This window comes from Notolabrus celidotus, chromosome 2, assembly GCF_009762535.1.
Source record: "Notolabrus celidotus isolate fNotCel1 chromosome 2, fNotCel1.pri, whole genome shotgun sequence".
NCBI classification, from domain to species: domain Eukaryota; kingdom Metazoa; phylum Chordata; class Actinopteri; order Labriformes; family Labridae; genus Notolabrus; species Notolabrus celidotus.
The window spans coordinates 33,808,950-33,834,413 of NC_048273.1; the positions used below are offsets into that span (position 1 = coordinate 33,808,950).

Consider the following 25,464-nt stretch of genomic DNA (forward strand, 5'->3'; position numbering starts at 1 on the left):
TACAATCAAGAACGGATTCAATATTCAAAGGATCCTCTTTGTCGTCATTTGAAAGTATATAAAGTGTGAAGAACTCACTCACATTTCTAAACAGGTTACCTCATAACATACTCTGACAGACATCTGTCAGTGTAGGCCTGCTAACATAATTAATTTAATGACTGAGCTAAATAATAGCAAAAAACGTACAAATTCAACTTTAAGGTGACATTTGTGATTCATAGCATTAATGTGCTCCAGAATAAGAGTCCATTCAATAATGTACATCAATTTACATAATATTTATAAATGTTTGCATGGAAACTGAGTTGATGTGTAACTCCTGACCAGTAAAAGCCAGAATAAGCCTCATTATTCTTGGTAAAAATCAAATTACCTTATGTGCATATACCAGCATTAAGAAGAAGTAATAATAGCATCTATTAGATTGCTGCCTCATGCCTGCAGAGCCCTGTTCTCTCAGAGCACAAACATTAAGATGGATTGGTTTGCATAACAGGTTGAGCAGACATATGAAAATTGTTGTTTGCCTGCTGCACAATTTGTAATTAATAGACACAATGTGAGGAGTTTGTGTCTGGTTATGAATCAAGCTGAGATGAATGTTGATGTCACAATATGACCTACAAAAACAAACAAGTCCTCCAGGAACGAGACTGATAGTTTGTATACATTTATTCTAAAGTCTGTCATTGCCAAGTTAGTGTCAGACAATGAGATGAACAACACGCTGCAGAAACAGAATTCGGTCACATTGTCCTCCACAAAGAGAAACAGCAGTGATACATCTGAGATCGGCAAAGAGATAAGACATTCTGCTTTATCCACGTGTACAAATCAATACACCATACGTTTGCAGCTTTACAGGGAAATATTGTTGTTTTGAAGTGGTATTATATGATTTACTTGTCAGTAATAAGGGCATGCCGGTCAGCACGGCCCCCTTAAGAATAGTACTGGCACGTAAGATAAACTATAAAGGGCTGCAGTCTGGGGCACTTGTACAACGTAATTCAACTAAATTTAAGAAAGCCCAACCCAAAAACCAACGTAAGTGTGCGCTGTGTTTGGAAGATTATTTTAGCCTTACTTAGAATGAGTGAAATCAGGTGTAAGTGGTCCCCGTCTGCAGCGGTGTATAGTCTAGCTTTTAGGACAGTACTGAGGCCGTTTTCTTAAGAAAGAAGCTGAGCTGACCGACATCTGAACCTCGTACAAACACACTTCAAAGAAAATCAATTATCTCTTTAATTCAAACATTCAGTATCCAAAGCATCACAGGAAATGCTAATGCTTGCCTTGTTTTAAATTAGACACAGATAGATGTTAGATGTGTAATGTTGTGTACTCAAACCTTGTATAAGAGGACTGCTAAGTAAGGGATAATGTATGGTTAGCAGGTTGTTATGGGAAACATAATCCCGACAGGGTGAGACAAGACCCCGACGTGAAGTGTCTACTAACTTAAAATACAAACACATTGTCAAAAAACATTGATGAAAAGATTATTTTATTGATTTAAATTGATGTATGTAACATCAGTAAAAATGTGTAGATTTTGATGTATTTTTTAAAAGTCTGTATTACAAAGCAGTTTAGGATGTCACTATAAACACATACTATTTCTACTGTTATCCCTGTATAAGTATATGGTTTATTATCTTTGCCCCCTGCAATGCTCGAAGGTCAGTCTATTGTGCGAGAAATCTATCCACTTGAAAACGTATTTCATTTTTCAAAACCACATTTGCAGACTCTGAACCTCTTGTTCTCTCAGGTACTTTCCTTTTGGCATAGTGTTCCTCGTGGCCGGTAAGATCCTGGAGATGAGTGATCCTTCAGCCATGGGGAAAAAGCTGGGCTTTTATGCCATCACAGTGGTGTTTGGACTAGTTTTGCACGGCTTGTTCATCCTGCCTGCCATGTACTTCTTCATCACCAAAAAAAGCCCCATTGTTTACATTCGCGGTATCCTGCAAGCTCTGCTCATCGCCCTGGCAACCTCCTCAAGGTAAAGTGAATGAGAGGCTAAGAACCTCAGTGGCCTTGACTATGAGTGTCTTCAATTGATTTTATTGGTTTTTCATATACAAACCACTTTTATATGTTTTTCAAGTCCTTACCTCAGATTTAATTTCCCATTCACTTCATTTACTGGAGCAATATGAAGAGCCTTAAAGGTGACATATCATGCAAAAAAAATCCATTTGATTTCTCCACCTTTCCGTAAATGTGTGCTGAAACGAGCTGTTTCAGTTTTCAGTGTTTTTCATATGTCATAACGCCATCCAGTCTGTAACTGAAGTCAGAGCTTGGAGCTTGTTCAGCCCATAGACTGTATAAATATAATACTCAACTCCGCCTCCGTTTTTCATTACCTGCACACGTGTGCTAACAAGGAGCTTGGGAGGGAGGCATGCTAGTTGTAGGCTGTCTTAATAAACACAAAGGTCGGTTTTACTCCCCACATCTGCAGATTTGAAGATCTAGTGGATGATTTTTATTTTTCATGGAAAAGTGCTAGCGCTAGTTAGCATAGCCACATAGCTACATGTTCGTAGCTGTGTACCAAGACACACGTCGACATACTGACAAATAAAACAACAAGAAACACTAAATCTGTGACCAATCGTTCAGAAAGGTCCTGCTGCAGGCGCCTCTCCGTCAGGATCAGATTCCGGATCAAATTCAGAGGGTTGAAGCCGTGTATATTCAGCCAACATGTAAACATTAGATCAACGTGCTGGAGAGCCGGGGGCACGTCCACTTCCTGAGGGGGCGTGGTCAGAGAGCTCATTCTCATTTAAAGGCACAGACACAGAAAACAGCCTGTTCTAAGCAGGGATGAAAAGAGGGGTTTACAGGCATGCCAAAATCTGATTTCAAAGTGTTAATTGAGCATAAACTTCAAAGACCTCTTAGACCAATAAATTTTGATGAAAAAGAGCATAATATGTCACCTTTAAATGAGACAAACATCTGTGCGCCGGAAGGGAAGGAAATGTAAACAAGCGCTCCATGCATTTAATTAGTCTGGCTCTTATCTTTGTGCAAATGTGTGTGTGTTCAGTTCTACATGTGTGCATGCACATGCTTTTGATAGGTTGGGACGTAGCTCCTCTAGAAAACTGACTTGTGAATTTAAATGATAATGTTAATGTTCTTGCATTGTTTTGCCTTTTCGCATTAGCAGACATAATTCTTTCTAATCCATTTTCAACACATGCATAATTAAATGAAAACCAGTAACAGCCTGAAGGTTGGAAAGCAACTGTTTCAGATCCAAAACACAACTTTGTTCAAAATGCTCCTCAGCCATTTGAAGCTGGGATCAATAAGAGAATCCATTAAAACCACAAATAAATCCTGTTCATGTTTGAACATTTGGATGTTCAAACATGAAGTGGATCCTTATATTTGTGGCAAACTTGTGGAGGCAGTGCATACACAGCTTGCTGCTGGGGATCACAGTGTTTACTATTTTCTTCTGGCCAAACCAGAGTTTGCTGCTGTGTCAGCCTCTAGCCACATATGTTCTGAGTCAAAATCAGGCAAAAGTATATTTCACTGCTGAATAATGAAAAATCCTCAGAGCATGTCTTCTGGTTTTAATACTTTATGGACCATATTTATCTCTGAAACATCTCCTCTTTATTTGAGGACTTACACTAATCTTTTCTTACCCTGCAGACACGAATGAAGTACATGCTAGAAGTGCACCAATAAAACTTTGTACACTCTGATACTGACACAATACCCAAGCTTTGTTTATCTTTTGTGTACCAAGTACCAATCCAATACCACTGTCAAAATTAATAACGTCCTTTCATTAATGTAGCCTTCCACTCGTCTCCACGGGATTTGCTAATTATCTCTCTGAAAGCAGAAGACTCAGTTGATATGAGAAGCATATATTCAACAACATACCTTGCATGCTGTTTGGTCCTTCCTGACTAGATTGTGGTGCTTGCTGTGATTTAAAATCAAGTCATGGCTGTTTGGATTGAGCGTCTTCGCCTTGGTCTGCAGAGCTAACATGAGCTGCACCTGGGTCAGCAGTGTTTGCAACACCGGGCTCTCAGACAACAAGCTTAGCAGAAGTGTGTTGTTTGACTAGGTGCTCGTGAGATTGGAATTACTGGTCTTGGCGGTGGACAAAGTTTTCCTCCTTGCACATAGACAACTCACCACAAAAATAATATTGGTATTTCCAAGACGTCTTCTCCTCTTCAACCTATGAACTGTTCAATGTGACAACAGGAAAACCTCAGAGTTTGGGTTATCTGTGTTGAAGCTCATCGCTCCACCATCTTTCTTTTCTCTTCCCACACACTTCCTTGTAGATTTCAGAAAGATGCTCCAGTAAAATTAGACTCTGATAAATGTGACAATTTTGATTCCCCTGTGATTACTCTGTGCTGTCTGTCTTCCTCAGCTCCGCCACGTTGCCTATAACCTTCAAGTGCCTCCTAGAGAACAACCACATTGACCGCCGCATCATCCGCTTTGTGCTCCCTGTGGGCGCCACCATCAACATGGACGGTACAGCTCTCTATGAGGCCGTGGCAGCAATATTCATCGCCCAAGTTAATAATTATGAGCTGGACTTCGGCCAGATCATCACCATCAGGTCAGTGGACCGTGCTATGAGCCATCTGTGCTTTTAAGCTCATTAAGGGCGTGAAGATATTAGGATTTTTAGAGCAATGACCTACAACAACAATAAATCCTTTTCACTGATGAAATAAATGTATTAAGCCAAGTTTAACAACTATAAATACAGTTCATGTACATGTTTGTTTTTTACATTTGCTTTCATTTTGTGTTTTCTGTGATATTCTGACATCTTTGACATGTTAGAAAATCATAGACAACTAATCCCTGAGAAGAAGATTGAATCTTTACTTTTTAGACACATTGTTCACGCATCACTGAATACTGTCCTTCCTACAATATGCCGTAGAAGAAGCAGTATTAAATCAAGCAAAGCAAGCTTGTCCAGCCTCCTGTAAAGTACAGAAGTCTTGCCTTTCATCGAGCAGTTAAAAGAAATAACAGGAAACACATCTAAGGTCACTGAGGAGTAGCCAAGCCCACATTTCAGACAGTCAGGCTGTGGAAAAACACTGAAAAAGAGCCTTTGAAGCCATGCAATCTATTTGGTTTTGAAGAAAGCCTCTGAACAGATCTCATAATCAGAAATGTGATTGACAAGGATTGCACAAGGGGTTCTGATCATAGTGATTATATCGCATCAGGGGTAGGAGAAAGACAACTCTAATGAATGCCTTACTGTAGGGAGCCTGGCTGTTTTCAGATGGAAATCACAGCTGAGGGCTTTAAAAACACTTTTCTAGCAGAAAAGCTCCATGTTAAACACCACACCACAGGCCTGTGCAACAACATTCAATGTGACGTTTTTTTCTATTACAGTTTGAAGAAGCAAAAGTTGGGATAAAGCAAAACCAAAGGCGACACCTCTTCTTGTACCAATTACTTTAGACCTTATATGAAGGCGCAGAATGCCTCAAACAAGCTACTTTGTTTATGTTTTCATCAACAGCACGTCCAAAATGTTAAAGTTGATTTAGTTTTACCCACAGAGCAAGTATCCTGCAGCCATAAATCAGCTCTCCATTCAAGTGTAGAACAAATAAATGGTACATTTTACATTTCCATATAACAATTTTCATATATTGGGAGAGAGATCACTGAAATGAACAGCTGAAATTGCAAATTGTCCTGTCATGAGCTGTTAAATCATTGAGGTAGAAGATGACATTTTTGTAGTTGAAGATGACAATTTTCAAAAGTTTCTTCGCCATACATAGGGATAGGGGAATAAGTCTCATGAAGCAGGACATCACATCACAAGCACTCAGCTACAGTCTAATGCTCTCAACATAATGGTGGAAGAGGCAAGAGAGATCTACACTATGATGACAGTTGTTGCATTTACAATAATGCTACAAGTGAGTGGACCGATGTGGGGCCATTTTTGCCGCTCTCATCTTGATAATGATAATGATCCAGTCAGCATCCCAGAAAATGTCACATCCAATTCAAGCTGAAGGGGAAAACAAACCAGAAGCGACAATGCTGAAGAGCTGCTGTGTGCCCTCCTGAAACACAAATAAACAGAAAGTCTCAAATCTAAAGTTGTTTTTTACCCGAGCGAAGCACCGAGCTGTGGAGGAGAACTCTGTGGCTGCAAGCCAACCTGAGAGGCGTGCTTGGTCGACTGTGGGATCCAAAATCAAACATGTGTCTGGACTCAGCAATTCAGTAACTTTAACTTTACTGTTCTTCTTATCCAAGCAGTGTAAGATGTGTAAGGGGTGTCAGGGGTAATGTGAATGTCAGATTAATAGTGAACTATGTAACACACTTTAGAGAGTGCGCTGTCTCTAAATCCCTGTGTGATAAAGCACATTATCTATAATAATAATAATAACTTTTATTATTATTATTATTATTATTAATAAAAAATATACTCCTAAAACTATTACGACTACTACTAAAAAAGAATACAAAAAATTATTATTATTATTATTATTATTAATAAAAAATATACTCCTAAAACTATTACGACTACTACTACTAAAAAAGAATACAAAAAAGTATTATTATTATTATTATTATTATTATTATTATTATTATTATTATTATTATTATTATTATTATTATTATTATTTAATAACCTGTGATACAACACATTTTGTTATTCAGAGTGAAAAAACTAAGCTGCTCGAAAAACATAATCTACAAGCAGCAAAAGATATTCAATATTTTACACTCACTGTTGTTTTGAATCAGCTGTCAGAATACATCCCACTTGACACATGACGCTCAGTCTGTTTCCCCCTCTCGTTAATTGCAAGTTATTGCAGAGATATCCTCTGTTGGAAAACATCTGACAACACATTAATCTAATCATGAACAAAGTCTAAATTATCATTTTTTCTGATATTTAACAACTCCACTGCTAATATCCAGTGAAACTCTCTCATAGTGGGTGGCTCACATGAATAATGAAGGAGACATTTCAATGTGTTCTGGTGCATTCAAGTGAATATCTTTGATTAAATTGAATTAAAGTGGTAAACTACAAAAAGTACTGCCATTAATATCTGATACTGATTTTTAGACATTCAAATGAAGAACACCACTCACCACTTTATTTGTATAACTTAAAGAAAAACTAGGAAACATTTTGTTGTGTGTGCCAACAGAAAATTCACAATGTGTCTTTCTATGTAGCTTTATACAGCAACTGCAGATCAAAACTGTCTGCTTAACTCCCTGATAAGAGCCATTTGGCCTGATAAAGCACCACATCCACAGACACCAGACCCCCACCCTCACACAACATCATGCTGTGATGAGTGGTAGGGTCATCCCATCCCCAACCTCTGGATCTGAACCAGATGTGGGATGTACATAAACATGTGGCTCACTCTCCACAGAGTCTCTACTGATGTGCACTCATCTCATTTCACGTCAACATTGAATCAGTCTGCAGTCAGACAGTTGCCATGGACACATTATTAATTGGTTTGGCTGTAAACAAATTTTAGCCATGGCAATATGTCCAGTCTCATCTTCTGATTAAATCAAAATGAGTTTTTTTAAACTACTGTACAATAAGAAATTAATTAACTGATTCTAAAGTGAATGGATTCAACTCTCTTTAAATTCTCTTTGTGATTGCTGCAAGTATTGGTCAAAACAACCTACCTTCTATCTGCTGCCACCAGAGAGAGCAGAGCAGCTCGATGAATGATTGTCTGTTAGAACACAATATACTCTGTGGAAGGTTTATTTCTGTTTGAGGCTAACTACAGATCAGGAATGAACGATTATGAGAAGTTTTTTGTCCTCAAAATAAAACTTCAGAAGTAAAAAGTATTTTGGGTTTCATTGAGGTGAGTGATGTGTCTTTATATGACCCAGAATGCTCAAGCAGCACTTTGACATTTAATATTTAAACTACACCCAGCGTCAATCCCTGCTCTTTATCTAAATTTGAGAATTTGATCCTGACCTTGTCTGAGAGATTTGATGATGATTGTCTTGACTCAGAAGTGTCATCAGACCTTTATATTATCTGGACTGATTGCTCAGAGGTTGCTGCTGGAAATGGAAAGTAACTTGCACATGCATGGATGTTTTCCACCTTGCTTGGCTAGCCTTATAGAAACATAGAGCATAACACATGAAAGCAGACATTTCTATATTAGTCCCATTTTTGTCAGAGAAGAAAAAGAGCAACGCCCTGAAAGTGTCTGGAAAGCAAGGCACAGACTAAGAGGTGCCCAATTGACTGCAGTAAATTAAAACTACAGGGAGACAAGTGAGAGATGCTGTGTGACCACACTTTTTGCGACTTTAATTGCTGACAACAAACTTTGAGAAGGTCATGAGTGTAGTCTAGTGCTGTTTCTCCTGATTTCACTTTTTTCTTTTGGTTTCTGGTCCAACTTTTTATCTCATTGAAATTGTGAATTGAATTGAAAGTGTCCCCTATGACTAAAGGGAGGTCTTGAGCTATTTATTTCTGCAAACCTAGAAATGCTGTCATTTTGTGGTCAGTGGCTTTAACTCAGGGAAAGTATTTGGTGATGCAGCTGACAAAGAATTTTACAAAAGGTGCAAAAATGTTTAACAGAGTTAAAAGTATTACTGAATTTCTTGCCAAAATAATAAGAGACCGAGTCTTTTACAATGTCCTTTTCATGTTTTGCCTTCAGTGACATACAACCAGCACAACTGTTGAGGGTCCAAGGGGATTATTTTTTATTTTTCTGTTACATCCTTAAACTGTTTATCAAAACAGGTGCCATAAATGTCAACTGACTGTGAAGCCAAATGATTTGGAGCTCCCCCTGCTGACTGGCTGCAGTATAGGTCATAAACTCTGCCTCCAGTATGTTAATAGATGGAACATGAGTCAAACTATAGACTATATACTTAGACGGAGTCCTGAGGAAATGCTACATTAAAATTCATGCTAGTTTTCAGTGACTACCAACCCTAGCTTTAATCGTCAATTATGCACTTAACAATATTAAATATGCTTTTTACATGTATTAGATTTATAAACAACTATTAACAACAAGAAACTTATATCATTGACAAATGCCCTTAAGTAGTCTATATACTGTTAACAAGTCACTTTTATTGTAGTTACTTCTAAAAATCTTATATGACTTTAAATGTGTCTGATGTGTTAGATTAATCAGAATATTTTAACCCTTTTACTTCCTCACCAACTGCTAAGGCCCGTTATAAATGCCATTTCAAGTGTTTCTGTTTTATTGATCAACTTTTCTCTTTCTTTTGGTAAATCCAACCAACTTCCCACATCTCCAGTATCACAGCCACAGCAGCTAGTATTGGTGCAGCAGGGATCCCACAGGCTGGACTGGTCACCATGGTGATAGTGCTAACATCCGTTGGGTTGCCAACCGATGACATCACTCTCATCATTGCAGTAGACTGGGCATTGTAAGTAGGAACAAACTAATCACACCGAAGAAAGAAACACCTGAGCCCTGTCTTCTTCATCTTTATTACAAATACTTGAGGATTGAATCTGACTCATTCATATTTTCCCCAATAAATCTTCTTCTTCTTCTTCTTCTTCTTCTTCTTCTTCTTCTTCTTCTTCTTCTTCTTCTTCTTCTTCTTCTTCTTCTTCTTCTTCATCCTCTTCTTCATCTTCTTCTTCTACAGAGACAGGTTCCGCACCATGGTGAATGTGATGGGCGATGCTTTGGCCACAGGTATCATGGCACACATCTGCAGGAAAGATTTCATGAAAGAGGGAGATGGGGTACGTTTTTGATCCAACTTTTGCCTGAAAAAGTTCTGCTCTGTGGAGAAAGGAACAAAACTGAGACTTGTGCAATAGAGACCAAAGTTCAAACATTAATCCAAAGAAACTTCAGTCAAAAGCAAGGACTAGCTGTAGGTGATTGTGCTGTCTGGATCAAAGGTTTGCCTCCTAGTGTGTTGTCAATACTTCTCCTCAAACTGAAAGCTACTTTGGCATCATGTTCCTTTGAACATCAGAGCTCTGATCAAATTTACACAATAGCAGATGTTCAGAAAAAAACAGTGGGGGTTTTATTTGTGATTACTGCAATTATGAATTCAACATCTCATAAATAAAAGATACATTTATTTAGTGACAGAAACTAGGATGTTAAATTCTGGCTGTCAGGGAGCCTGCTAGCTCCTTTTAACATGTTGCATCCTTTTCAACTGTCTGAAATTGTATTCCTTATCTGCGAACCTTTTGGTCCCCAGGTGCCTTTGATATGTGAGCCCAAACCCATCATGAACTCCCCACCTCTGATGAACTGTCACAACAACGGAAACTTTCGGCCCCCATCTTCAGGAGTCAAACATGAGCTTATCGCCTCTGACGTGGCGCGGCTGATACAGCTGGAGGAGGGCGTGCGACCGCAGAATGAGAGGAAGAAGCCTCCAATTCCCCCGCGACACCTGAAGAAGAGCAAAGAACACTGCGCCGTCGACATGAATGGCCTTGAGACCAACGTATAGCCTCTGCCTGGGGTTTAATGGACTGTTGATGTGCTGGTCAGAACCAGGACAGCTGGTAGGGGAGAGGACAGCATCGCCCGCCACACTTTGCAGCTCATTATGGGGTCAAAGGTCAAAGACGAGACCTGAAAACTGACCGGAAAACCTCAGCTTGGGTAAACTTTTGGTTTATGATCATTTTTACAGTCAGGACTTTTAAAAGACTGTACAAGCAACAGAGTGAAAATGGAGTTTAGGACACCGAAAGGACAAGAGGGATTGTCTTTTTCTTAAAGTCGTTCTCAGTTTGGATCTGCAGCTTGAGCTTGCTCCTGACCTCCAACAGTTTGAGTACAGATGTTGGTTCCTGCATCAATGAACTGATTTCTACTTGATATCAATGTTTTGTATAACTTATTATTTTGAGTCAGTGTGCAACAAGTGTTTATTATGTTTTATACTATTACAAGCAACCAGTTGTTTTTGTCATATACATCGACTGTGTAGAAAGATGGACAACATGACAGCTCCCCAAAGGTGAAGCCAAAAGGTGTAGAGCTTCCCCCAATGACTGGCTGCAGTGAGGAGATCACAAAGCCTCTTCCAGGTTAAGATATGGAACCTGGGTCAAACTATAAAATCAAAATACATGTACAAAAAAACCCCACAAACACAATTTTCATTATTTTTCATTTTCATGAAGGTTGTCACAATATTAGAATTACATCTGTGATCATAGGGGACAAAAAAAACAATGGCATCAGACAAATTACAAAAAATCAGGACATGGGTGGTGTGAGAAATTACTTTCTGAACTTAATAAATGTAACTGACTCACTTATAGGACATCATCAATATCTAATAATGATCAAAGTAATGCTTTATTAGCATCAGCAGTCACATGATAGAAACTTTTAATTAAAAGAGAACTCTATGGAGCTATTATTGTTGCAAAAGTATTTGTAAATGTGTATTATGATCCAAAAATGCGTACAAAGATCCACAACTTCGTACACACATCTACAAATATGTAAACATATTCACAAATGTTTACAGGAATCCCGAAACCTATACACAGATCTGTAAATGTATAAGTTACAAATGCATTCTAGAGATGAATCTCTTAAAGGTCCAAGGCTGTTTCCGAAATCGCCTACTATACTAGCAGTACGTACTGATTTGTCCAAAATTCAGCATGTAGTAAGTCGTATGTGAACAAGAGCAAAATTTGCAGTAAGCAAAGACTCCCCGGATGTCTACTGATTCGGGAAAATATCTCAGCATGCATCGGACCAGTCTGCCTCACGTACTGTTTCCCATAATGCACAGCGCTCGTTCTGCTTTTTCTTTTTCCTTATTTTTTGACGGGGGGAAATTCGATTTTGGGTGCTGTGAAAGTTATCAAATTACATATAAACTACTTCCTAACTTTTTAAATCATAAATGGATGCTAAAGAAGCATTTTATTTATCGGCTTCGCCGTTGTTTACTTCCACTTTCCAAAACCAGAAATCCAGCGACGTCTGGCTCAGCATGCTGCATGACAGATCGGACAGAACAGTCATACTACATACCATATTCAAATGCAGTATGTCGTAGGCAATACCCACTGCCTACTACATTAGTAAGTAGTATGTAGCAGGCCATTTCGGAAACAGCCTAAGTGTTTTTTTAGCAATGACGAGGCATTCCTCTCATTGGCTGTCTGTCTACACAGGATTTTTTCTGCAGTGTGTGATCCACAAATGCGTAAAAACACACTTGTTTGAGGCGCAGTTTTAATGCCTCGAACTTGTGGATCTTTGTACACATTCGTGGATCATAATACACTTTTAAAAATACTTTTGCAACAATAGTAGCTCCATAGAACTCATTGTCTTCTTCTTTGTGTGATTCTGCTTTAAAGGCTATTCACAAACACCCAGTGTTTTTTTTTTTACAAAACCCACAAAACTCCCAAACTGGTATGGAAACATTTTTGGGGTGCTGGAAGTGTACCTCGCTTTCATCTGACTTGATTTGAACTGGAGTAGAAGCTACACACTGTGGTAAAGGCTAGCTAGCTGGTTGCTGAGTTTTCTTCTTCAGCTGCAGCTGTTTCTTTTCCGCAACCAGCATAAAGAACCACTACTGCCCCCTACTATGAACCAATTATTACATGGTATTACCATGTTTATTTAAAAATAATATCAATATTACCTCCATTTTATTTTAAGACTGTTACCATCAATACTTGTGTTGCGACAGTGCTACTTCTCATCAGTCTGATTTATGTTTGAACACAGTGGATCATTGAACCAATCTCTATTGGGCAAACTGAGCCTCCAAATACACCAGATGTCAGTGTCCATGTGAGGAGTTGAATATGTGTCGTCCATCTTTATATGCAGTCAATGGTCCTATACAAGACAAGACAAGACTGGAATTGTCTGGTTTAAGCTACATGATCAGCAGGCAAATTGAAATGCCCTAATGTTTAATTTTGCCTTAACAAAGCTGCTGGTGCTAGGCTGACGGGGATGACAGAAAGACGACTGCAGACAGAGATTGTGTGATTTTTTGCATTTTAAACAGACACAGGATCACTTGATTTAATTCAACTAGTTTCAAACAAGATCTGAAATGTCTCATTAATCCACATTATATAAACATGCTTTTGGAGTTGCTTTACCTAATGTATGAGATCCATTCCAAGTATAACAGGTAATGCTCTCACCATACACCATGAGTTTTTAGCCTTGAATAAAAATGACTTTCACTAGATAGATCATAGCTGCCTCTGGGAACTACTTCAGGCAGCAATGAAACTGATTTGAGGTCATTTCTCACTGATAGTTAACTACAACAGTGATGTGCAAGCAGAGAATTAAACTTTAGCTAGAGTTGGATAGATAAGGGATGTGACGCTATCTTACACTGGGAAATGTAATTGTAAGTTTTGAGATGTGTTCAAAGATCAAAACAAAATTGCAGTGTTCAACACTTTTCTGCAGATTTGACTGGTAGACTGACTGTCACCTCGAACTGCAAATGATCCACTAGTCTTATCAAAGCTTGAGAGAAATGAATAGTGAATCAAAGTTCCGCACTATTCAGCGTGAGCACTGTTTGACAGCTTGGTTATGTCTGCAAGAGGCTGCGTTATATTTGGTATAAAGAGGGAATATATCAGTGGCATAATGATTATTGTATTCAGCAGTGACAGAAATATAAACAGATTTGATTGTTGCAATATTTTGTGATATTGTATCAACTTTTCATTGAATAGCTTACTTGTGAAGATTTGTGGTAATTACTGTATAATCTATGATTTTTAAAACCCATATTTATTGAATTGTAACCCCTGTATCATGATATGTTTTGAGATACGCATTGAATGTCAGACATCTTGATACAGAGCTCTAATGGTGTAAAGGTGGAACTGGAAAAACTGAAGTTGCAAAATTCCCCATTTGAATTTTTATAATGAACATTTCAGATGAAGGCTCCAATTCAATCTGGTCAAATATAAGGTCACATGTATTTTAGCAGCACTTCTCACACATACAGTTTATGTTGTGATGGACTGCAAACCATAGATAATATCATATCTGAAATGTGTTGCATTTAGCAGTACCTGGCTTATCTTATGATATTGAAATATGATCAGAGCTGTGTCTGAATATTGTAGAAAAAGAAGAAATGAGGAATGACAGCATCCTGAACAGTTGTTGTTATGAATGTTAGGAAAGGCACAATCTTCTTCAGCCTTTTCAAATATGTTGCTGTTCAATGACTGTATATATGAAAACGGTATACTGCTGTATTTAGAAGTGACACTGTATTCACAACAGTATTGTGATTGTAATAAGAGTTCAATGTCACATAAATATATTTGCTATCTAAGAAAAACAGGAATGAGCCGAAGTAGCAGCAGCAGCAGTAGATTGAAGCCTCTGAAAAGATGAAATGCTTGTAGGTTTGAAATATTTTGTCATAATTATGTGGCGAAAAACAAATATAAAGATGATTATAATGTTCACAATCATGTACACTGTGCGTGTGTGTTGTTGTTGCCGTTATTGTTGTCTGTCCAGTACAAACGGCAATCTCTGGTCTCAAAATATGAAGCTCATGCTGAAGTGTTATAAACTGCAATTCATGGAGCGTCTGCTTGAGGCTGGCTGCAGAAACATCGGAAACCACATACACACCCATTCAAAGAAGACGATCTTTACAGCAGAAGTTTACAGCCTGGTTTGTTCAAAAAACGGCTTTTCTTTACATAGCTAATTTCTCTATCAGCACACACTGTACGGGGGGTGAATTTTCTTCTCATGCGACTGAGAAGATATTAAGATTACAAGTTTTTGCCCAAATAAGGACATGACTGACAGGCGGTAACATATAGCTGTTGGCTAGGAGGCTGAACCCTGCCTCTTTATGTCACTCTATGCTTGGTTGAGATCAGCATTTCCAATTTGGCTCCCACCGATGATTGGCTTCAAAACAGCGCTCAGGAAAAGATGGATGACGTCACGGATACTACGTCCATTCTTTATACAGTCTATTGTCCAGTACCTCACAGGCTGTGAGTCTGCAACTGCCTGGTGTGGAGCTAATTGTACCCTCGATGATACAGATCCATTTAAGTCCTTCCACAGGAAATTGAATCTGAGATCATTCAGATTACGACACTGTTCCTTGAGTTTTCAGTCCTCGCTGAAATCCACAGTCTTTGAAACATAAAGGACACCCAGGATGTTTTTGTGAGTCATTAACATCTTGTTGGTTGAAACTAATTTTTTTTTCCGGGAAAACTGAACTCCAGCAGCAAAAATAGAAGCTGCTAATACACTGAAAAAAAAAAAGACTGAAGACAGAAAATGGTTAATGCTTTCATAATGACACTTTTAAAATAAATCAAATTATCGTCCCCATTAAACTGTTTGCAGAGCAATATTTGAGTACAAATTAGCATGCAGATGTTTCGGAAAGGACTCAACATAGGCATAGAGCTGCTCACAGCACTTGCACAATAATGATGACTCTAATTTTTACTGGTCGTGTAAAAATTAGGAAATGGATATTGAAATTCAAGAAAGCATTTAATTTCACCAGAGGAGGAACAGTCACCTACATGTTTAAATGTTTTCCAAAAACGTAAACACTTGAAAATATATCACCAATAATACCTGTGTAAGGACGTTTTTCTACGTTTGGCAAGATCATAGACTGTATAAAAGACATGATCACAACATGAAACACACATCACAAAAATGTTCTCTTTCTCCTCTTTTCTGTAGCAGCAGTACGTTCTTATCAGGCGATTTATGTACGAGTGTTCATATTTTTAAGAAGATTATTTTGATTCAGTTATTTGATGTTAAAAATAAAGAGAGGATGTGATGTCATGATCAACAGCTCTGTTGACAAATGCAGGCTGTTGCAGCATTCTTCACCAAATTAGCAGCATAGAGGAGGAGAAGAGGAAAGAAACATAATGAACACTCAAACAAGAGTCACTGGACTTTCCATAACCATGAGCATGATAAAAATATGTTCTGCTGCAGACTGCTCCGTCCTGAGCAAAAGCAGCTGTTTTAAGTTAAATGTGTGTTTTGGTGAGCCGATGGGGTACGATGCCAATCCCACACCACCACAAGTCAGATCGCATCAGCTCATGCCTTGAACCATAACAACAATATGTGATGATGAGTGACAGACATGTGTAACACAAATAACCTAACTTTATGCATTTGATTTCAGAGGTACTTTTGAGCTTCTCAAGAAAGGTTTTACTCCCCTTATTTAACAAAAGAAAAGATGAAAATCCCTTCAACTTGGTGATCAGCTTTCCTAGATTTGAAAGAAGTAATAGCAGAAAAATAAGTCAAAGAAAATTGGATATGATCTGAAATGCCTCCTTTTGTGAGAGCAGGCCTTCTTGCTTGAGTGTTTCATTCAACTGTTTGATTTTTCTTTGTTAGCGTCAGTGCGGGTCCGAATGCTTGTTTTGGGAGCCTTTGTGTTTTAAGTACAAATTGTTCAACATTTTTTCTTTTTCAAGGACAGGATACAAGGCAGCCATCAAAGGATGAACACAGGATGAACAACATCTTTCAGTTTTTAATCTGCATAAGTTTGTTGATTTTGCTTCCAAAATGTTCATATAGAAAAATTCACATTCAATTTTGCAATAGCTTTGAACACCACACAAAAGCACAACTGGGTGAAAACTGTTGTTTTACAACAGTCATCTATTAGCTCGCATATAAAGATATAGAACACAAACCAGCCCACATCATGGAAAATTCTCCTCCGGTATCCTGCACCAGAAATATGTAACTCTCAGTACAATACATTAATACACCTGGGAAATGACATTCACAGGCTCACTCCCATCGTAAAACCCTTCCTGTCCACAACACAATGCAGTCCAATGTCAGTTGAATTCAGCTCGGCTTATGTGTCCTGCTCCTCTTCCATCATGTCATCCTCCATCTCGTCCATCTTAAAGGGGGTGTTGCTGTTTCCTGTGCCGATGTCCAGCACTTGTAATTTGGACAGGTGTGCAAAAGAGCTCTCATCCACGGCCTTCGCAGACAGACGGTTAAACCTTAAAACAAGAGTGAAGAGAGGAAAGTGTGAGTTGTTTTTCCTCAAGTGACAGTTGTTGGTAATTATGGGGTGTTCAGGGATTTAAAGCACAACTCTGAATGTGTTAAGGAGAAAGTTAATAAACATTAACAAATTACATCTGTCAGGAGGATCAGACATCAGGCATTACAGCTCCTCTTCTTCAAAGATCTGTGAGGCGTTTATGTAGCACGTGAAATATTCTGCACTCAAATGTTTGAGTACATCAGGGACAGCCACAGGTGTTTGACTCACTGTACATCAAACACTTCTGGAACACCTGCAATCTACTCTTATCTAGCAGTAAAAGTGCTCGCATGTGTTCACAATCACATTTAACAACAACCAAACATGCATTACAGATTACTAATGAGTACACACCAAAATGCTTTTTCAACTTCCCCCACTTATGAAAGCATTGCAAATTAGCTCAGACCATCTGTATGTGCCTGTGTGTGTGTGTGTGTGTGTGTGTGTGTGTGTGTGTGTGTGTGTGTGTGTGTGTGTGTGTGTGTGTGTGTGTGTGTGTGTGTGTGTGGCAGGGGGAACCTGTGAAATTTATGTGAACAACAAGAAGAGCACAACAGCCTCGAAGGAGTGGAGGCAACAAAGCAGCACAAGACACGGAGCAGTTAGGTTGAGGTCAGATGATAAAAGACAAAAAAATAAAGCTTTGAAAACTTTTCTGAAACCTCTTTGCTCTGCAGCCTGACTGCTGCTTTGAGCTGCACTGTTTGTGGGTATAAAACTGCACAATGTGGAATACAACAAAGTGGGAGCTTTTCAGAAAAAACACAACTCAGGGGAGATGAAAAGAATAGAAACAACACAGTGCAGAACACTGTGAAATGAGGCAGATTCTGAACAGATAAATCCTCAGTTCTAAAAATCAGGTTTGAAAGTTTAAATAATATTCTTGTGATAAAATGTCCAATTCTTCTTCTGCTGAAAAACATTTTTTTCTTGATCTTCTCTCAGTCACACCGGTACCGCTCGCCATGTTTATTGTTGTTTATGCGTAGTAGACATGCGTTATTTGAATTTGTTGGATCAGGGTTTTCCAGGAGGTTCCCTGGACATATGACGTTTTGCCCCAGCCTCGCTTTCTAGCGCAATTAGTTAATTGACCAATTATTTGCAGTCGTTCATGCGGCTCACGCTATGGCAAATGGGCCGTTCCATAACAGTATGTTAAGACTAATGGTCTCGTTTGTGTAATGGCTGGATGTGCATACGGGCCCTGGACTTTTTGTCCTCCCAAACCGTAAAAATCTGTTTCTGTGTGCCTCCATTGTTGATTTGTTGCATGGTTATTGTGAATGAATAATCTGTTTTATAAATGTAAATCACTCCCACTGTCTGTGACAACATTTATTAATTATAAGCATCATGGAGGCACAGAAGAAGAAGTAGGAAAAGAAAACGAGGAGGATGTGAGTGAGAAACAGTGTGACCTGATGTGTGCACTGGAGACGGATATTAATACCAGGTGTTATTATATGTGGTCAAGTGCTATCTGCTTGCAATCTGATCACAGAAGTGCAATATAAAGGAGTCTTTTACAACTTCCAGCTGGATGTCCCCCCATTTCAGTACTCATTCTGGCACCACAGCATGCAACATACACACGTATCAGGAAACACAATTGCATTTTATAAATTTGATACACTGCAGATTGTAGCGCATCATGGGCTGTTTGGTGTAAACAATGTGGCTCAGAGACGTCGCACTGAAGGCAGGTTTTCAACATGAAATAGAAAACTGTGCTTGCTCTGGAACTCTTTGGCTCTGCAGCTTGGACAACCATGGCTAAAAGACCCCTGGAAGCTGACCCTGTTCATTGATCCCTGGTGTGGCTGACAGTGGAGAGATTCCAACCTCACTTGTTTAATTTTTTCATCAGTCACTGGGATGCACTCAGACACTTTCATTTTAGCAGCGAATTCTGCAAGATGTGACTTGACAGCAGGCGTTAACATATGTGTGATTGTGTGAGGAATCTTGCGACAGAAGCAGAGTTCCTGATGAAATTTGGTTTAAGTATAGACGTTTAATCAACTTACAAATAGGTATTTGAAACCTTCTGAACCAGTATTCAGCGTCTTTCGAACTGTGGAAATAACTTTTGTTTCAACATCCATTCAACAGGAAAATGTCTAACTGTTTGACATTTCTTTCCAAATGTAATTTGAAGAAATGGACCATAATTACATATACTCTTGATAGTTTTATGAGCTTTCAAAAAAACACAAAGTGCGACAAACTTAAACTCTGACTCACTGTGAGCTCAAAACCATAATTTCCTCACAGTCATTGTCTGGTGAAAGCTAGATAATCATTTCCTGTGAGGAGATCAAACCAAATGGCAAGGAAACTTATGCTCTAATGCAGGCAACACCAAGACTCTCTCTTACGTATTTAACAGCATCATTCAACCCCCTGACTCCCTACCCCTCCACCTATACTCCTCAGACACCTGTAATTCTCTCCTCCTGTTTTTCAATGAAAAGGTTAACAAAATCTACCAGCACCTGGCCTCCTCTACCTCACCCCTCACCTGCTCTGAATTGCTCTCGCCTTGTCAACCTTTTTCCACCTTCGAACTCTCTCATCCCTCAGTAATCTCTGACCTTATCAGTAAGTCCAAGCCCTCTTCATGTCAGCTAGATCCCCCTCCCAACAGTTCTGGTCAAATCCTGCCTCCCCCTCCGCTCCCCCTCATATCACCCATTATCCACTCCTCACTGTCCACTGGAATTGTTCCCGCTCTTTTCAAATCCCCAGCTATTAGTCCGACCCTGAAAAAACCTGGTTCAGACCATAGACTGTAAAAAAATTGACGTCCAATCGCTCGGCTCGAAGTAAGGCTTCCACAAAAACTGCTCCCCCTGGTGGCTGGCTGCAGTATAGGTCAAAAACTCTGTCTTCCCCATTCATTTGAATGGGGCTGCAGTCAAACTTTAAGAAATGAAAACATGTCATACAAATGTCTCTCACATCCGTATGCTGTGGTGATATGTAGTTAGTATTTGACTGTTTTGTGTTCAAGGCCTCTTTTTTCTGAAAAATGTCTTTTTCTTTAGTTATTAGAGTTTAAAAAACAGGGTTTTACTTTTGGATTCACTTTGACTGACAGCTGCTGTGGAGAGAACTCCATAGGATTTGTGACGGTACGCTGTAGAGCGGAGCTCATTACCATGGCTACCATGGTGGCGACACAGAAATTCTCTACTGCACAGACTGGCTGCAAAATGGCTGCGCATTTGAACTGGGTTTCTTGGCTTCAAAACCGTACAACGGGAAAAGGCAGAGCAACGCTGTCCATTTGTTTTACAGTCTATGGTTCAGACCCCAATGATATCAATAGCCTCTGCCCCAAATTCTCACCTTCCGTTCATTTCCAAAATTCTTGAAAAAATGTTGCTTCCCAACTCCACTCCCATCTCACCAGTAGCAACCTTTACGAACAATGCCAGTCCGGTTTCCGTCCCCGCCACAGCACAGAAACAGCCCTCATAAAGATCACTAACAACCTCCTCATGGGAGCTGACTCCAGTTAAACCTCCATCCTCTTCCTCCCTGACCTGAGTGCGGCCTTTGACAACATTTTTCACCCCATCCTCCCCAATAGACTCTCCTCCATAGGCATCACTAACACCCCCCTGCACTGGTTTTACTCCTACCTCACAGGCCGCACTCAGTTCATCCAACTCAAATCCTTCACTTCACAACCCTCCCCCGTCACTTCAGGTGTGCCCCAGGGCTCTGTCCGGGGGCCCCTCCTCTTCATCATCTACCTTCTCACACTTGGCAATATCTTCCACAAATTTAGTATACACTTTCACTGCTTAGTGGATGACACCCAGCTCCATCTGCCCAGTAAGCCTGAGTCCACTCTCCCACACTCGTCCATCACCCTCTGCCTCTCTGAGATCAAGTCCTGGTTCACCTCCAACTTCCTTCAACTTAACAGCAATAAAATGGGACTCCTCCTTATTGGTACTAAATCCACCCTATCCAAAGCCAACAGTTTCTCCCTCACCATAGACAGCTCAACAGTGTCCCCCTCCCCTAAGGTAAAGAGTCTGGGTGTCATCCTCAATGGCTCACTTTCTTTCCACTCTCACATCAATAACATAACCCGGTCTGCATATTTCCACCTCCGCAACATCATTCGTCTCCGCCCCTCTCTCACCCCTCACACCACTGCTATCCTGTCCACAGCCTCGTCACCTCCCGCATTGATTACTGTAACTTGCTGTAACGACTGTAAATCACCTTCAAAATCCTCTTGTATACATTTAAGGCCATCCACAACCTTGCCCCCCTGTATCTGTCTGGCCTCCTTCACATTGTCACCCCCTCTTACCCCCTCAGGTCTTCCTCCTCTCTTCATCTCTCTGTGCCCTCTGCCCCTCTCAGCACATGCTCCCCAACTCTGGAACTCACTCCCACCAGACATCTGAAACATTGACTCTATACCCCTCTTCAAATCTAGACTCAAAACCCATCTGTTCCAAGCTGCATTCTCTGAATAAATTCACTGCTTCATTTTAACTTGGTGTTACTTATGTTTGTTGTTTTTATTTATTTTATTGTGTCATTTTATGTATTGTGTTTTTCATCTCTCTGTAAAGTGTCCTTGGGTGCTGAGCAGTGTTGGGCAAGTTACTAAAAAACAGTAATTAGATACAATTACTAGTTACTACTTTCAAAGAGTAACTGAATTACTAAATGAGTTACTACATTATAAAAGTAATTAGTTACTTGAGAAAGTAACTTAAGCATTACTTCAATTCGCTTGATTCCTCTCATTAGTGTACATATTTAGTGTCGCATTGGCAGTGTGAAACGAAACAACTTTCAGATTTCATGACATATGAGCTATTCAAGCTATGATGAAAAGTATTTAGTGGAACAATGAAACACAAAAGAAATGCTTGAAACTTTTGATATTTCTGAAATATTTATTGTAGCCTCAACAGACCTTAAATTCAAGCATTACTACATTCTTTTAGTAGTGTAAAATTAAATAACATTATTATTATAACTTACATACTCATTTCATAACAACTGGGCAAAATGAAATAAAGATACTTTTGTATATTCTCCTTTGTAACAGAAGTTTTGAATCAAACAAACGGGTCATCAACTAAAGCCAACATCCAATAATACTGAACATACACAAAAGTGGTTTAATCCTCATTATGAGAAACAAATAACTTTTGATTTTACAGAATTAATGAACCTTAAATGTGGCCATTTAGCTGGATGAAAAAATAAGATATATGTGGATACATTTAATGGAGAACTCGTTTAAGAAGTGCTTCAAACCTCAAAAGTAAAATTAAATACAGATAGCTTGTGATGGATTAAGGTGAAGCAGCAATGTGTGACTGTGTAAATGAATCCAACAAAATATTCCATCTCAAGCTTATCCCTGGCCAGTGACCCACACATCACAACACAACTATTGTTTCTATAACAAACTTCATTCAGTAGAAAGTAATATTGTAGACTTAAACTCTCAGAATATCTAACAAGTCACTATTTTCACAACAAAAAAGAAGACTTTTTTCTCAAGGGTTGCAGCAGGATCTCAAAAAAACTTTCCCTAAAACTAATGATTGTACCTCAGGAGGAAAAGCTTCTCAAACCTCTGATCTGAGAGTCAGGTTGCCCAGACTGAAGAGTCTTTCAACTGGGGCACTGGATGGAGTGGCTGCATTGTGTTTCAGAAATATTTCCTTTATCATTGGAAATTGATTCAGAGTTCCTGTTGCTTCTGATTTGAGGTAATCAGCTACTTCAGCTTCAGCAGTGACATTGTCCTCATCCTCTTCAAATGAGAAGAACTTATCCTCTTTGGTAGGACCTGGGCTGTGGCGCTGTGTTGGGGGGGTTTTACCTGGTTGCTGTTCCTGCTCCAGGACTTGTTTTCGGCACTCTGCAATCAGACTTGCCTTTACCCTGTCCTTCCTCTCCTGGTCGCACAACCAACGTAGCCTGAACCTTTGTAGAGTCACAGCAGCCAGGGTAGTGTCTTCACTTTTCAGAACAAGTGCAAATCTTGAATTTATTGCCTGATATGACAAATAAAGAATGCAAAAGAATATACATCAAGTGTTTGGTTAAAAAAATATTGCACCATGTATTACATAATTTCATTAACTATTCTGACTCAATGGGAAGAATTTGCCTTACCTATATACTGTATTTATTTACAGCTAAGAAACATAGCAGGTTGACAAGCAGAAGTGATTCATACATACTACATAAAACTACAGTCTACAACCACATATGTGATATTAAAAAAAAAGCAATTTGGTGATAAATACATTAAATGCAAAATTAAATAACAATTCTTACCTGGACAATTACATCTGGTAGGCGGACAAGGATTTTCAGTCCATTCTTCATTTCCAGAGTCTTGCACATCAATGCCTTGAGCGTGGGTATGATAGTGCCATAATAACAATTGTCTTCTCCCTGAAGAATGTCCAGAGCCACAGTAAGTGGCTTCATGACAGCACAGTACTCTCTGAGAAAATGATGCTCCCTTTCACTGATGCATTTCAACTGCAGTTTGGAGGAAATGCTGTTCAACTCCACCATGGGTACCTCAGAAATCCAAGCCAGGGCATCATAAAATGAATTCCACCTGGTTGTGCATGGTACAAGCAGCCTCTTTGCAATAGCATCCTCCACAATCTCTGAGGCCACAGTAGACCGACTTTCCTTGTTCCACAACCCTGCACATTTTGTGGTAACATTTCTGTAGATGTTTTTCGTCTCAGGTGTCGACAGCAGCCACTTATCCACATCAGTGCATGAGATAAGACTCAATGTGTGTGATGCACATCTCTTATGTGGAGGTAAAGAAATCATGTCATCTTCATCATCAGCACCACTCCGCTGCAGCACATCGGTAATGTTTGTAAAAGTCACCTCATCCGTGTTATCCTCACAGTCTTCATGTGGCTTGTATACTTGAAAGGCCTTCACAAAATTAGAGCCATTATCTGTGACAGTTGCTGTGATTTTATGTGATAGTCCATGGGATGAATGAATGTTATCGATCTCACTTGCAATACTGTCATACGTATGCCGACCCCTGAATCTCCTGCATGCCAGCGCTGCTTTCCCACGTTGCATATTGTGTGGATTTATCAAATGTGCGGTTACCCCAAGGAAACTTTTATTATGTGTAGTCCAAAGGTCTGCTGTAGTGGAGACATATTCTAACTCCTCGACTGATCTTTTGAGCTTGACTTCCATGTTAGCATATTCGTTCTCCAGGTACTTGGAAAATATATTTCTGCACGGTAGTGGTCCCGCTCGTCTCCAAGGTATCTTGCTTATTGACTCACGGAAAGCTGCAGACTCAACAGTCGAGATAGAAAGTGTATCTTCAACAGCATACTTTGCAATAAGTCTGTGTAGTCTTTCCTGACTCAAATACTGGAATGCTGGCAGTGACTTGAAATCCAGCCTTGGCTGTTTTGATGGAGTGGGTCCTTCCTGCTCTGTCGAGCTAACGGTAGCTTCACCTGGGTCGACTGTGTGTTCAGCATCAGGCTCTCTGGCAGCAACTGACTTTGTCGAGGGATGTTGTTTCATGAGGTGCTTCGTGAGGTTCGAATTACTCGTCTTGGAGGTGGACAACGTTTTCTTTCCTGCACATAGACGGCAACTCACAACGATATTCTTTTCCTTTGTCTCGAGGAGGGAGAAATAATGTTTGTATTTCCAGGTCTGAAAGCTTGCGCCTGAATGCTCATCATTAGCCATTGTGTTTGTTTACTACTAGACGCACTCTTTTTTTTTAATCCCACAATGCTACTGTGCTGACGTGAGCGCAACCCCGCCCGCAGAGATAATTTGTCTTCAGCAGCAGTCAGAAATATGACATAAAGTAACAGGTAAGAGTCCTCTAAAATTGATATAATGGTAACGGCATTATCAAGTTTAAAAAGTAATTAATTATGCAGCTAGTTACCGAAAACAGTAGCGGAATTACAGTAACGCGTTACTTACAATACTGCTGCTGAGGAAGGTGCTTTTAAATAAAATGTATCATTATTATTAAGAGGCCACCTACCAGGTTCCAAAAAGCCCTGAGGAAGGTATTATTAACTCTTATCTCCTGGATTTGTTCTGTACTAACTTGGAGGTAAAAGAAAGCAATCAGGAAGGATGCACGACACATTGTTAAAGAAAATCAAGGACTAAGAGTTGAATTGATGCCAACATATAAACACATGTACTCCTGGCTAATGAGAAACGGATAGAGCTTCT

General features: G+C 39.5%; 3 protein-coding genes across 3 annotated transcripts in view; 1 reads left to right on the plus strand and 2 right to left on the minus strand.

Moving 5' to 3' along the window:
- Positions 1-11,193, plus strand: part of slc1a7b (solute carrier family 1 member 7b) — a 64,784-nt gene extending 53,591 nt beyond the window's left edge. Inside the window, exons 7-11 of the mRNA XM_034706659.1 lie at positions 1,778-2,011; positions 4,436-4,630; positions 9,373-9,507; positions 9,736-9,835; positions 10,312-11,193. Of these exons, the coding sequence (XP_034562550.1) occupies positions 1,778-2,011; positions 4,436-4,630; positions 9,373-9,507; positions 9,736-9,835; positions 10,312-10,569 (922 nt within the window). The 3' untranslated portion in view covers positions 10,570-11,193. The remainder of the gene's footprint in view (positions 1-1,777; positions 2,012-4,435; positions 4,631-9,372; positions 9,508-9,735; positions 9,836-10,311) is intronic.
- Positions 11,194-15,616: 4,423 nt separating this feature from the next.
- podn (podocan) overlaps positions 15,617-25,464 on the minus strand; it is a 28,858-nt gene continuing 19,010 nt past the window's right edge. Inside the window, exon 12 of the mRNA XM_034700262.1 lies at positions 15,617-17,146. Coding sequence (XP_034556153.1) covers positions 16,993-17,146 — 154 coding nt within the window. The 3' untranslated portion in view covers positions 15,617-16,992. The remainder of the gene's footprint in view (positions 17,147-25,464) is intronic.
- On the minus strand, positions 22,231-25,012 carry LOC117824687. The gene is made up of 2 exons (XM_034700251.1): positions 23,536-25,012; positions 22,231-23,249 (listed from the first exon to the last, which is right to left on the minus strand). Exons 1-2 carry the CDS (start codon positions 24,955-24,957, stop codon positions 22,818-22,820), a joined length of 1,854 nt encoding a protein of 617 aa, XP_034556142.1. The 5' UTR covers positions 24,958-25,012; the 3' UTR covers positions 22,231-22,817.

Coding starts and splice junctions, on each gene's coding strand:
- LOC117824687 (XM_034700251.1), bottom strand. CDS start 24,957: ATGGCTAATGATGAGCATTCAGGCGCAAGCTTTCAGACCTGGAAATAC. Junction 23,250..23,535: donor TACCAGATGTAATTGTCCAG/GTAAGAATTGTT, acceptor TTGTCATATCAG/GCAATAAATTCAAGATTTGC.